The sequence below is a fragment of the Scylla paramamosain genome, chromosome 22, assembly GCF_035594125.1.
Source record: "Scylla paramamosain isolate STU-SP2022 chromosome 22, ASM3559412v1, whole genome shotgun sequence".
In the NCBI taxonomy this organism is placed as follows: Eukaryota; Metazoa; Arthropoda; class Malacostraca; order Decapoda; family Portunidae; genus Scylla; species Scylla paramamosain.
In genome coordinates, this window is record NC_087172.1 from 12,392,430 (window position 1) to 12,407,429 (window position 15,000).

The following is a 15,000-nucleotide window of genomic DNA, read 5'->3' on the forward strand; positions in this document are numbered from 1 at the left end:
TATACGGGAAAAGGAAAGTTGGTGAAATTTATGAAAGAAGGAATGAAAACAGATGAATTAAAAATATGTAGTTATTTTTTTTTCTGCACTCCTCGTTTATAAAAAGTGGTGACAGTGGTGCTGACTCTAAAAACTGCCACTTTAGTCCTCTCAGTTGGCACCTTGTTTTATTTCACTTCCCTACCTCCTGTTGTCTTCTTTACATCATCATTACTTCTATCTAACCCTCATTGCTCTGTACATCCCTGTCCTTCCTCATTCATCCCTCATTCCCTTCCCCTATACTTCCATTTTCCATCCCTCTTCTCCTTTATCTATAACTTTATTTTCCCTTATTCTTCCTTCATTCCTTCCCTATACCTTCCTCTTCCATTCCTCTTCGTTACCTATATCTTGTCTCTCATTCATCCCTCACTTCCTTCCTCTCCCTCTCTTTCCACTGCCTATATCTTTCTTTTCACTCACTCTCCCTGACGCCTCCTCCCTCGCATTATCCTCCCTCCCCCAGTCCCTGCTTATACCTCTCTCCCTCCCCTCCCTTCCCTTCCCTTGACCCTCCCAGCTCGCCACCTCGTAAAGCGGGATCGCCTAGCTGGTGCTCAGGTGGTTAGTGGAGTCGTTGGACACTCGTCTACGACTAAGTTTATGACGTGCAGGAGATGTGAGGCGTTTGAGTCCCTGCCGAGCCTTATGAATGGGCTGAGTTGTAAAGAAGCTTATCCAAGAGTCGAGATGATCAGGCGTGTTTCTGAGTGTCCTTGTGTGTGTGTGTGTGTGTGTGTGTTGTGTGTGTGTGTGTGATGTTTTTCCTCTCTTTTTGTTTGTCTCCTTTGTTATTTTTTTGTTTGTTTTTGTTTTTATTTGGGATCTGCAGTTTTTTTTATGATTTTTGTGTATTGTTTGTGTTCTTGGGTGTTTTTGTCTGTTCTGTTTGTCACACACACACACACACACACACACACACACACACACACACACACACACACACACACACACCGTTCCCACTTTCTCTTTCTCGCCGCTTCAGTTTCATCTTCGTTCCATCACACGTATTTTTATCCGTGTTTACTCTTTCCTTCACAATTATATAACCCTTCCTAATATACCTCGCCCACCTGAGCCTCACCTGTCGTGTTTTTATTCATCTTTATCAAGGCATCAACCCTTCACTTTTTATTGCCGTGTAAGTAGGTGTTTCTTCCTCCTTCACTGCATTATCTCTTCTTCCCATCTACTTCTTCCTCGTACTTTACTTTCCTCCTCCCTTCCTTTTACTCGTGCACGCTTTAGATCTTCAGTTCGAAAATTGGAAAAGGGGACAAAGGGAACTATGTTGACTCTCTTAAGGGGTCTGCAAAGTGGAGGAGCATAACTTGTATGAGATATCCACAGTGTTATTGAACTGAAAAAATGAACATCTTCACCTTCAGACAACTTACAGCAGTATTTACTTATGTACTCGGGAGGCCAGTGAAGAAATAAATTGATATGGAAGCTTAGTCTTAGTGTCGTTCCCAAAAGAAAGAAGAAAAAAATAGGAAGCTCCAAAAGAAAGAGCAGTATAGATTTTTAAATAACACCACCTGTATAACTGACACCTGTTACTTCATTGGCGATCTGACTGAGGAGAAACAAAGCTAAATGTACTTAAAGAATAGGGATGCTCAACCATTTGGCACCTGTTACTTCATTGGCGATCTGACTGAGGAGAAACAAAGCTAAACGTACTTTAAGAATAGGGATGCTCAACTATAATACGAGTATGGCACCTGCTACTTCTTTGGCGATCTGACTGAGGAGAAACAAAGCTAAAGGTACTTAAAGAATAGGGATACTTAACCATTTGGCACCTGTTACTTCATAGGCGATCTGACTGAGGAGAAACAAAGCTAAAGGTACTTAAAGAATAGGGATGCTCAACCATTTGGCACCTGCTACTTCTTTAGCGATTTGACTGAGCAGAGATAAAGACACAGGCATTGAACGGCTAGAAATACTCAACCATTTGACACGTACTACTTCATTTGGCGGTTTGACTGAGCAGAGATCAAGATGCAGACAATGAAAGGTTGGAAGTACTCACTCATTCCTTTGATTTTCGTGCTGTCTTTCGAAATCACACTCTAATCTTTCACCAATCCATTGCTCTCAGCCTCATAAGTCATAGCAGTATCAGGGGCAGGGCTGTCAGACTGCACGTGTCCTCAGCCATCAGTAATCCACGTCATTAAACTCAGCTGTTACAAAAACTTAATCCATATATGATTGCAATATTTTGTTTTAGGTTACGCAAGTCTCGTGTTACTTATCATTACTTTTTGAGTGAGTTTATCTACTTCAGTCCAGCATCGCGCGTCTTTGGCTGAAGTAATCCTCATATCCTTGACTTCATGGCACTAGAGGCTTTGAGAAACTCTGCTACTCATGTCTAATTCACTTTTCTTCAGTTAAGTTACGTAAATTTGACGTTTTCACTCTTTTGGCTAATGCAAAGAGGTGATTTATTCCTCGGTATCACGTTTTCTTTAGTCTCTTTTTGTACCATTTTCTTTGTTAACCTTATTCTAGAAGGATTGTTTTACTGATTTTCCGTCTTTCCCCGTTATTTTACGTAAAGTTAATATCTTTATTCTTTATCATTTTTTAAAGAAGTTATTTACTTTTCCTGTATCATCGCCTTCTTTATTTTCTCTTTCTAGGGACATTTGTTTATATCTAACTTCCTCATGTCTCCAGTTACATTACGCAAAGTCAGCTTCTGTAGACTTGCGATATTTTTTTTTCCTTATCAGAGTAGTCGTAGTCGTTCAGTGTCACGGTTTATTTCAGGCTTTATCCTCATTATGGATTATTTTGAAAACTTCCACTACTTGCACGGTATCCAGTTCCCCACTTTCTTTTCCTGACCTTATTAAAATCCCCTGTGTTGTTAGTCCGATATCTGGAGAGTCCGTGTCGCGGGTCGTGTTCTCGTGTTCTCGCTTCAGGGTTTCAAGTTGTTCGATGCCTTTGATTTGAGGGAGAACGTGTGTGTGTGTGTATTTTCTTGTGCGAGTCTCGAGTTACGTGTGGGTCTTGCGGGAGAAGGAATTGTAATGTTGGTTTCCTCTCTGGTGTTGATTTTTTTCCTCCCTTTTCCTTCTTTTGGTGTGATTTGTGATTAGGTGACTGCTTTAATATTCCTTTTTCCTGTTTTGTGTTTGTATAATTTCACTGGTAAACTTTTCTGAGTGTTTTGCTTTACTCATTTTCTTATGGGATGGTTTTACAGCGTTTTTGACTAATTAATGCCTTCTTTTATTACTCTCTCTCTCTCTCTCTCCTCTCTCTCCTCTCCCTCTCTCTCTCTCTCTCTCTCTCTCTCATCTCTCTCTCTCTCTCTCTCTCTCTCTCTCTCCTCTCTCTCTCTCTCTCTCTCCACGCCCTGACCTTTCTCACCATCTGTCTCCCTCTTCCCTTCCTTCTCTTCCCTGACCCTTTGATCCCTTCTTCCCTCTCCCTTCCCTCCCTGCCTCCCTCCGTTAAGTCAGACCACAACCACCACCACCACCACCACCACCACCACCACCACCACCAGTACTCCTGCCGCCGAGGATCACTTGGACTTACATTACTTTGCCTTACTAGACTTTTGTTACATGGACTCAGCATCAGCCTTATCTCGTTTTGCAAGTGTTGGTACGCAGGCAGGCAGGAGACGAAGAGGCTAGCGCAGAGAGACAGTTGTTTTAGGACTGAAAGGGCAAACCAAGGGAGAAGGAGGAATCAGAAGGTGTGTATGGAAGGATATGGAAGATAGAAGTTTATGGAGATTATATAAAGTGAAAAGAACTGAAAAGACATAATGGAAATGGTGAAAAAGAAAAAAAAAAAAGGATGTAGAGTAGAAAGGGAAGGAAGAAAGATATTTAAGTGTAAAAAAGAGAGAAACTGGAAGACGAGTGGGAAGATCAGGGAGAATGAGGAAGAGGAAGAGGCAGAGGGACAAGAGGCGTTGGGTAAGAGGGCAAGAAGATAAGAAAGAACGAAGAGAATGAGGAAGTGGAGAAGATGACATGGAACAGAGAATCAGGAGAGGACGGGAAGACGAGAGAGCGTGGAAAGGAAGAGGAACAGTTGAATGAGGAAAATAAAGAGAAAATTGATAGGAAAGCATTATCATTAGCAGACAGGGAAGGAGTATTTATTTTATATATGAGGAGAGAATGAAACGCAATAAATGAACACTAAGAGGAAAGTAGAGATAAAACAACAAATGAATGATGAGTAACGATGATAAAAACACTGGATCGATAATGATAAATAGTTATGCTAATACTCGATAACAGTATACACTCTTATCTGTACATTTATATATTAAACTTATAACTGATAACACACACCACCTTACACACACACACACACACACACACACACACACACACACACATCGACTTTTTCTCATAGTTTCCAGAAAAGAACGAGTTATATTGAACTATTATTTTTTTTTCACTCTAACCTTATACACCACAGCCCTCCCTTTATCCCCCCTAACCCCCAGTCCCCAGTCCCCAGTCCTCAGTACCCCCCTCACACACACAGGACACAATACTCCCTGTTTTTTTTCCCCTTCCAGTGTCCAATACAGCACATTTCTCCCTTGCCAAACAGCCATTTACCTCATCCATCTCCCCTGCCCATGTCAATACGTCATAATGGCAGAGTACTGAGGCGTGGTCAACCATCCTCATACCTCCCCTTCCTCTTCCCCTTCCTCGGCCGCTTCCCCTTTCCCGACGCCGCTGCCTCCCCTACAGCCTTGTCACGTGACGGCTGTTGGCTGATTAATGGCTTCTTCGTCACAATCACGCAGGTAATGATCACAGTGGTGGTGGTGGTGGTGGTGGTGGTGGTGGTTCTCACTCCTGGCCTCGTTAAAACTTGCGGGTATTGATCGTTTTTTTTTTCTTATTGTTTTTTTTTTTTTGCTTTTGTCTTTAACTTTTTCTCTTTTAATTGTTAGTTTTTGTTCTTGTTTGTGCTTTTCCTGTTTTTTTTCTGAAGGATTTTTCTTTTATTTATCTATTTATTTTGTATTTCGTTTCAGTAGTAAGAATAATGATAGTGATGATAGTGAAGAAGAGGAGGAACAGAAACAGAAGAACGATAGTGATAATGATACTTTTGTTGGTGCTCTCATAGTAACAGAGGTTGTAATAATGATAATGACGATGATGATGGTGACGGTGGTGGTGGTGGTGGTGATGGTGATGGTGATGGTGGTGATGATGATGATGGGTTGACATGCACTTTAATTACACCGGGACAAGAAGGGGAAAAAATGGCACGTATCAATTAAGTTGGACTTGCCTATTAGTGTTACGTGTAATTTATGATAGTGTGTGTGTGTGTGTGTGTGTGTGTGTGTGTGTGTGTGTGTGTGTGTGTGTGTGTGTGCGGTTAACTTCACCTTTATTTAATTCCCTACCTCTGAAATACATGTTAAAAAAAAAGGGAAAGATGGAATAAAGAGATATTTAACTAACATACAAACTAACATAAATAAATAAAATTGTATTGAAGTGGTGGTGGTGGTGATGGTGATGGCGGTGGTGATGATGGCGGTAGTGGTAGTACTGGTGATGATGGTACTGATGGTAGTGATGGTGGTGGTGGTATCCATGACACACCTTAACTTTTAACACACACACACACACACACACACACACACACACACACACACACACACACACACAGACAGAGGCGGCAGGTGAAAAGACTCAATACTTAATACGGGTCCAATACCGGTTCACTTTGAGGTTAACGAAAGCATAGAGTTTAGTGAGGCCAGTGAACTCACCCTTAATGGCCCCTTTGCAGCCTGACAGGGGGTGGAGGACGAGATGGAGAGGGTGGAGGTGAAGGGGGTGGAAGGGGTAGCGTCTTGTTTACAGCTTGACTCAGGTGGAATAACAACCAGGTGGAGGAGAGATCGTGTGGTGATGACCCTACGTATGATATGTATACTAGTCTTAAGTGGTCTGTATACCGTACCTGCCCCTGAGCGTCCTCACCTGTATGTACTCACCTGTCCTTTATGATTGGAACACCTGCGCTAATTAGCAATTTTCGACCCCCCATGAGAACGTCTTTTTTAAGTTGTGGGTGCGTGCGTGTGTGTATGTATGTGCTGATAATGTGTCTGTGTGTTAGTGCCATTGCTAGTGGTGTGTCTGTTAGTGTGTGTGTGAGTGTGTGTGTTTTCTCTCTCTCTCTCTCTCTCTCTCTCTCTCTCTCTCTCTCTCTCTCTCTCTCTCTCTCTCTCTCTCTCTCTCTCTCTCTCTCTCTCTCTCTGCCTCTGTCTTTTTTTCTGTGTTCGTAAAGTGAGTGAGTTTTATGCATTATCACGGCCTACCTCCCTCTCCTAATTAAGCTTAATGAACGAGCTGAAGGTAATAATTTAACACGTGAAAAACAGGACTTGTGCTTGATACTGATAGTTGGCTTATATCATTGCTCAACCCTCTCTCTCTCTCTCTCTCTCATCTCTCTCATCTCTCTCTCTCTCTCTCTCTCTCTCTCTCTCTCTCTCTCTCTCTCTCTCTGGAGGAGGCGGAACAGAAGGCGTGGAAAATATATAAGAATTAAATGCAAGGAAGAAGTTAAAATATACTTGTACTGGAGAAAAAAATAGGAAGAGGAGGAGAAAAAGGAGGAGGAGGAGGAGGAGGAGGAGGAGGAGGAGGAGGAGGAGGAGGAGGAGGAGGAGGAAAAGGAGGAATTTCTTCACCTTTTACGAGGACAAAGGACAAAGAGGAAATGCCAAACTCACTATGGGGTTGTTTTTTAGTAATTAAATGAGGAAGGCAAGAGAGAGAGAGAGAGAGAGAGAGAGAGAGAGAGAGAGAGAGAGAGAGAGAATAGGAGGAAGGATAGGACGTAAGAGAAAAAAAAAAAAAGAGGAGGAAGTATCATAGAACTTTATCATTTAGTTTGAACGATTTAAAAATGTAGATAAAAAAAAAGAGAATGGAAAGAATAGTGGAATAAAAAAGAACGGAAGAAAGAGAAGGATGACGATGTGGATAAGAGAAAAAGTACCTAAGGATGTTGTGAATTCAAAGCAGTGTGGAGAGGGTGAGGGCAGAGCAGAGGAGTGAAGGACGGGAATGAATGAGTGAAGAGATACAGAAGTGGAGAATGATCGGAGGGAGGAAGAGGGATGGTGGAGTAAAAAGAATATGAAGAAAAGGGAATGATGGAGAGTAAAGGGATGAAAGAGGAAAAGGAATGAGAAGGAAGAGGAAAGAAGTGATAGATACTCGTAGATAGATATATAGGTAGATAGACAGATATATAGATAGGACTGATAGATAGATACAGGTATATAAATGTAAGCTGACAGACAAGTAGAGAGAGAGAGAGAGAGAGAGAGAGAGAGAGAGAGAGAGAGAGAGAGAGAGAGAGAGAGAGAGAGAGAGAGAGAGAGAGAGAGTGAGAGAGAGAGAGAGGCGGCACGGGGATAGCCAGCCACTCACAACTCACCCATTTAACTCTTGTCCACGAAATAATGGGCGAAATTTAAATGAACACGCCGCCATTCCACTTCATGAGGACGGAAAAAAGATGGCGCATAAAAAATATCACCATGCTCTTCCGGTGACAGAGAGAGAGAGAGAGAGAGAGAGAGAGAGAGAGAGAGAGAGAGAGAGAGAGAGAGAGTAATAATAGAATACCTGTTTCAAATGTCTCCCGATATAGAAGTATTTTTTTATTTATTTTATTACTTATTTATATATTTACGGTATAATAATTATTGGGTTTATCGAACTGAACATAAATCTCTTTAGGCATTTTTCTACTATTACTTAATAAAACATGTGTTGTACAGCATTTATTTACACTGTCACATGCTTTTTCTTTAGTATTAATCTATTTTATTAATATTTCCATTGCTAGTATTAGCATATGGTTATAATCATTTCCATTATTTTCCTGTGAGATTCTTGGCGCGTTTCTCGAGTCCGGATGACAAGGACTCAAGATTCATAGGCCGAGGAATATACTTTTGGCGCGAATAATGAACGTAATAAGAAAATGAAAAAGGTGATGAAGGTGAAGTGTGCGGAGTAGGCGCCCTCTGTGATCGCCCCTGTGATGTAGTGTGGAGAGCCCCGGGGGATGGGAGGACGGGTGGAGGGGAAGAGGGCATGAAAATATTTAACGGTAGAAGGAGAGGAGTGGCAGGAAGAGATGATAGGAAGAAGGGGGAATGAATTTATGAGAAAGCCAAGAAAGGTCAGGTTTGATTTTTTTTTACCCTTTTTTTTAATTTTTCGCAATGAATGTATGCAGTGAGTAAAGAGAGAAGGTTCCGTGTGGTTTTGTTGCTATTAAAATTCACTGGTTAACTCTACCTAACTTTAGAATTATGAGAAACGTGTGAGCTTTGAGTGTTTAAGATCATTACATTTGAATTAGCTTCTTTTTTCTTCTCTTTCTTTTAAAGGATAAAGGGGTCGTGGTATTACATTATCCTCCCCTGTTTACCTTCTTATTTTTACCCGTGACTAAGGATACGGAGATGAGCGCCGCGGTAAATCGCAGCGCAGGGTTTACCTTTACCTGTCAGCAGCGGGTCCCTTCAGCCAGCACTGTGAAGGTGGGCGGCGGGTGGCTGACTGCTGGGGGGCGTGGGCTGTGGGTGGTGTGGGTTGTGTGTGGTGTGGGTGATGACGTCAGCTTGCGTGGTGTGGTGCCGGCGTGTGGTGTGGCGGGTATCAGCGTCATCTGAAGGGGCGTCTTCAGGAGGGCGGGAGTTGGCAGCGTGGGCAGGACGACTGGGTGCACCTGGCGAGCGAGTTGGCCGCGGCGCCCTGTGTGGGGAAGCAGCAGCCCAACAATATTTTCTCTTCTCTCTCATCCACCATTTCCCTGGCTCGTGTCTCTCCCCACGGCCATAAACAGCGGGGCCTCAGCGGGCGGCTACCAGGGTGGGCCGCCCGCCTCCTTCCCGACCACGCCGCCGTCAGGAGGCAACATTACGACGCTGTGACTCGCTGTGGGGCGTCTCCTTGCCTTCTGGGCGTCCTGTACCGCCCATGTGCGTCGCTATCCTTTGTGGTCGTGCGAGACGGCGTGGGCAGCATTGTTTGTGTCCTGAAAGTAATGAATTAAGGACTCGCATTGCCAAGACGTCGTGAAGGTTAAGGTTTGCCGAAGCGAGGGCGACGCGGTGTATCTGTGTGTCGCTCGCTGCCGGGACACAACTTTGCCAGGCTGAGTAATCACGCGGAACAAGGCTGTCCTTCACGCCGCGACACGAGGCTCGCTGATAACCCACGACCGGGGACTTTAAACTGTTGTGGGAGGTCTTGACGGATTTGGGCTCGAACTTCCCCGCCGCCCACCACGACCTCCACCTCCCTCCCGTTCTCGCGGTGGGTCTGGGCTACATCTGTCGACGGCCCCGGGTGTGTCAGGCCCGCGGGCTGACGGAGACACACACACCACCTGGTTGGGCCACACCGCCAGTCACACGGGGGGTCACGGTGAGGGTCGCGAGTACAAGGCGCGAGGTTATTGTAGTGTGTCAAGGCGGCCGCTCACTCCCTCCTCGACGTTAGATAAATCAGAGGCTGGCACCGGGAGACAGGACGAGAGGGAGACAAACCCAAGCGCTGAGATGTTAACTGCGCCTTTCACACTATACTTCGCCTTGTTGCGTCTGTCTGCCATGATCTGACTTCAGCGCTAACGGCTTGAAGATTTGTGGCCGCGAGTCCAAAGGTAGCCGCTACAACCCTCGTCACCGCCTCCTTCACCAGCAGACACTAAACCGAACCCAAGCTGTAAAAATGTAACAAAATGAGAAAATGAGGGATATAAACGACGAGGAAGTGCAGAGAGAGAGAGAGAGAGAGAGAGAGAGAGAGAGAGAGAGAGAGAAGAATGGAGGGAAAGAACAATAAAGTGTAGATGGAGTCGGATGAAGAACAGACGGAAAAGTGCCAATCTGCTATCGTAGCGGCGCCGTGTGTTATGGGCTCGTTTTGATGAGTGTGTCAGTTCGAGTGTGCAATTGCCAGGCTGTTACATGTCATTTTTATGGCTACTCAGAGCGGGGGAACGGCTGCCTGTCTGCGGGGGAGGGAGGGAGGGAGGGAAGGGGGATGAGGGATGGAGGAAAGAGGCAGGAAGGAAGAAAGGAAGGAAGGAAGGAAAGAGGAAAGTTCACAGTCGCGCGTGGATCAGTTAAAGGGATGGGAGTAACTTTAGAAATTTTCGTCCTTTGCCTTGTTGATGTTATCCTTGGCGACTTTTTTTGTATTTTTATATATTATTATTATTATTTTATTTATTTTATTTTAGTATATGATTACTTTTATGACCCTCTTCCTCCTCCTGGTGTCCTCTATTTTCTTCACTCTTTCCTTTATTTTTTTTATTTGCTTCTTCCTTTTCCCTCCTCCTCCTCCTCCTCCTCCTCCTCCTCCTCCTCCTCCGAGGGTCTGAGAGAGGGGAGTTTACGACCCCGTTAACTGAACCCAAATGATGGTGGTGTCCCCAACGCCCACAGCTCGGGGAGGGGAAAGCCGGGGAGAAGAGAGGGGAGAGCATGGGAGGACATAAAGGGGAAAGAAAGGGGAGTGGGAAAGGAAACTTGAGGGATGGAGAAGGAGAGAGAAGGGGTGGAACGAGTGAAAGGAAGGAGGTATAGAAGTAGCTACGAGAGAGAGAGAGAGAGAGAGAGAGAGAGAGAGAGAGAGAGAGAGAGAGAGAGAGAGAGAGAGAGAGAGAGAGTCATAACATATAAACAAAATAATGATAAAAAAAAAACAAAGAAAATAACAGAAACAACAAGTGGTTATTTTTAATTGACATACACACACACACACACACACACACACTGCAGTTGGATAGTGGTGGTGGTGACAGTGGTGGCGGTGGTGGTGCAAGACTGAGGAAAAGAGTAGGGGAGGGAGAAGCGAGGCGAGGCGAGGCGAGCGAGCGAGAGCGAGCGGGCGGGCGGCTGTATATTTGGGAGGCGGCGATAAGAAGCTCAAAGTGGTGGCGTTGGATGGGTGTGCGCGAGGGATCCTACCAGTGCATTATGAGGGGAGGGAAGTGTTTGCCCTGGCGGGATGGGTGACCGAGGGAAGTGTATTTGTACTTAAAGCCCAAGTGACTAGGGTGTCGCAACAGGAAGATGATCTTTTCGGTGTTAAGTTTCCTCCTCCCTTGAAGTGGGAAGTGTGAGTTAGTGAAGCATATTGAGTGGATTATGGGTGATAAGGATGTTTGGGTGAGGAGTGAGAGATGGCGCGAGTGATAAAGGTGGAGTGTGATGAGAGGGATGCCAGTAAAGTGATGCAGAGACAGACAGACAGACAGACAGACAGAGAGTTAAACAGACCAAAAGGTATGGCGGTGTGGAGAAGGACGGACAGAATTAGGATGAGAGGGATGGGGGCGTGTGAGGGAGGGAGTGAGGGAGGAGGAGAGAGGTGGGGGGTGTTGGAAATTAGTAACATGGGGTAAATAATTCTGGTGTGAGGGAGCTGCGGCGACTCATAAATTACTCCCACTCATAAATTAGCTCGGCAGTCCTGCTCATAAATTGTCAGTACTTGCCGACGAGGTGACAAAACGGAGAGTGGAGAGAATAACTCATCTCCGCACCGTGCTTGTGTGTGTGTGTGTGTGTGTGTGTGTGTGTGTGTGTGTGTGTGTGTGTGTGTGTGTGTGTGTGTGTGTGTTAGCTCGAACGTCAGCATATTTTAACTTCTATGATTGATTGTGTTTGTTGTCCTACTGCGGAAGCGAATGAGAGAGAGAGAGAGAGAGAGAGAGAGAGAGAGAGAGAGAGAGAGAGAGAGAGAGAGATGAGAGAGAGAGAATAGTATGTCATCTTATCGGTATATCTCTAATCTTCATACCTGTCTCAATCTCTTTCAGGTGAGTATTGGGACAAGATGAAAGGGGTTCTCTCTGCTCCGCCTCACGGTAAGTACCCCACCCTCGCCCCGTCCTCCCTCCCTCCCTCGCGCCTCCCCGTCGCTGCTTGCATCAAAATTTCTGTAATATTCCACATTTGGACAGGAGTCATTGCCTTGTTCTCATTATTTCACAGCAGCAGGGTAGGAAGGGGAGGCAGGGTGGGGCATTGGTTTGGTATGTAACCCGCCACGTCACAAGTCTTCTATTTATAATATTACTCTGTCTTAGTGGTGGTGGTGGTAAATGGGGAGATGGGTGCGGGTGATGCTGGGTGATGCTGGTCCTGACGGGGGACTAAGAACAGGTTTCCTTTGGTGTGTTTGTTAAGTGTTTATTGAGCCCGGTGTGTGTGTTGTGTTTGGTGTTTACAACGTGCCGCTTTGTTTATTGAGACGTTTGATCACGTGTAGCGGACCTTATCGGGGTCGAGGCGTGTCGGGCAGTTCACTGTAGCGAGTCTCTCCATCTCGGTCCGAGTTTGTCATTTTCCTCTCTTGCGTGTGTGTGTGTGTGTGTGTGTGTGTGTGTGTGTGTGTGTGTGTGTGTGTGTGTGTGTGTGTGTCCGCGCCTCCTCTGCGGTGGAATGACAAATGCTGGTCATTATCCTGTCTGCTGTGACACACTCCGACACAGCAGTATAAGTCGCCCTCGTACCCCGTCGGACAAACTGCATCCTGTGTGCGGCTGGCAGGAGACACTCACTCCACGGGCCGGTGATGGAGGGCCCCGCCATGCCAGTGCCTTGTGCATAATTTTAGCCTAATTCAGCAAGGGTATAGTGTATGCCATCTGACGGAGACGTGGTGGTGGCGGCCCCGCGTCACCGCCCTTACGTCCACCGCCTCGGATGACGAATACCTGAGGCGCGGTGAGCGCCGCGTGATGTATGCCCGACGTCCACTTTTTTGAGGCGTCTCGGCGCTGGAAGGATGAGCTACACCGCCTCGTGACCGCGGGCCAGGGCGTGATCCTCCCGCAGAGGCCGAGGAGACGGGGGAATGAAGCGACAACAGCCGGGGTCTCTTGCCTTGTCGTCGGATGCGTGGGAATAGTGCCGCGTGATTAAGATTCGAGTGTCTCCAGCGGTGGGCGCGAGTGTCACCGGCAGGGGTTGTAAGGAGGAGGAATGACACTAGGGGAAGTGAGGGAAGAGGAGGGGGAGCCTTCCCCGGGTAGGGGCGGCCGTGTATGACAAGTGTAGTGTATACACCGGCGGGAGGGGCGGGAAGCCAGGCTTGGTGTAAGGAAATCGGCTCAGAGTTCGCATAAATAAACACGCGGGAGGTTAGGAAAAACCCTGCGGTCGACGCCATCTTCGCTGTTTGTTTACCTTCTGCACGTTGGTAAAGAAAACGGGAATTGAGGTGCCAGCCGCCTCAGCGCGCCGCCACCCACTTTTGTCGGTGGCCCACCTTTTTTTACGCAATTTATGGCTCGGGGAGTGTATGTCGGCCACCTTGAGTCTCCATTAGGCGTAAATATGGATGAGAGTGACTCAGAATTTGGCTGAAGTTGGACTCGGTGTGATGGGAGGACGAGGAGGGCGAGGGAAGGAAAGGGAGCAGAGGGATGTTAATAAGGAGATACTCAGTGAGGCAGAGAGGCGGACATTTCTTACAGAGCGGAAGGCTGACTTCGGGAGCAGCTTTTTAGGCGGGTGTTAACAGTCAGTAAGTCAGTGTTATGTGAGTGTGGTCGGCGGCTCGTCACGTGACTGAGGGGAGACGCGTGTTAACAACCCTAAACGAGGGGACACCACTAATTGCCATCAAATTAGGCACTTGAGCGTTTTTAATGAATTAATTGGACTTCATTAAGGTGGGTGCTTATTAATGTGAGTTACGGCAATGTTTATGTTCCCGCTTTTGGGAAGGTAAAGGTGAAGGGTGTTGATTACTCTCTCTCTCTCTCTCTCTCTCTCTCTCTCTCTCTCTCTCTCTCTCTCTCTCTCTCTCTCTCTCTCTCTCTCCCATACTTACACCACTTCACACATCCGCTATGCCCAATCCCACCGAACACACACACACACACACACACACACACACACCATTTTGAAGCCAGCTGTTCGTCTTTTCCCTCCCCTGCACGCCCTGCACGCCTCCACGCTGTGACCTGCAGCACGAAGGCCACCCCAGGTCATTCACTTTCCCTTCTTATCAATAATATCTTGTCTATAAGCTTTATTTCGAGAAAATTAACTGACACGTGGCGGCCGGCGACCAGAGAGAGAGAGAGAGAGAGAGAGAGAGAGAGAGAGAGAGAGAGAGAGAGAGAGGTGTTTTTCCCACTAGTTGAAAAGAAAAAGATAACTGAAAATACATCATGAAGGATTTGGTCAAAGAAAACTAAGAATTCCGAAAAAGAAAAGATTGTTTAGATTTAATGTTACATTATGCTGATACAGAAAAAAATGAAGAGCTGGGCGAAAAAAAAAGTATGAAAACAGAAAAAAAAAATAACACATGTAGTACAATATGAATTTAAATAGATCCCTTTTATAATGAACAAAAAATATACAAAAAACATAAAAAAAGTTGCATAACTAATTAAAACGAAGAATATATTATACTCTGAGTCAGGGAATGCGAGGAGACGTAAAACTGAGACCAGATTAGACAAGAAAAGACGCACAATGAAAGAGGATGAGGGTGGTTAGCCGTATGGAGGGAGAAGAAAGGGGCGCGATGGATGGGGAGAGAGAGAGAGAGAGAGAGAGAGAGAGAGAGAGAGAGAGAGAGAGAGAGAGAGAGAGAGAGAGAGAGAGAGAGAGAGAGAGAGAGAGAGAGAGGTGTGAACAGACCCTCCCGGCGCCTCCCGTTACACTCTTCTGTCTAAACTTTTTGTCTTAGTGTAGAACCCGCGTGTCTCCCGAAGTGCAGAGAGAGAGAGAGAGAGAGAGAGAGAGAGAGAGAGAGAGAGAGAGAGAGAGAGAGAGAGAGAGAGAGAGACAGTAGCAATATATGGAAAGATGATAGTGGGAGCTTATGCATGCATGTGGGTGACTGTGCGTACATGTGTGTG

General features: G+C 45.9%; 1 protein-coding gene across 2 annotated transcripts in view; it reads left to right on the forward strand.

Moving 5' to 3' along the window:
* The window catches only part of LOC135111565 (homeobox protein Meis1-like), a 618,646-nt gene that overhangs the window by 193,519 nt on the left and 410,127 nt on the right, over positions 1-15,000 (forward strand). For both annotated transcript variants that reach the window (XM_064024994.1, XM_064024995.1), the window contains exon 11: positions 11,938-11,985. In XM_064024994.1, coding sequence (XP_063881064.1) covers positions 11,938-11,985 — 48 coding nt within the window. The remainder of the gene's footprint in view (positions 1-11,937; positions 11,986-15,000) is intronic.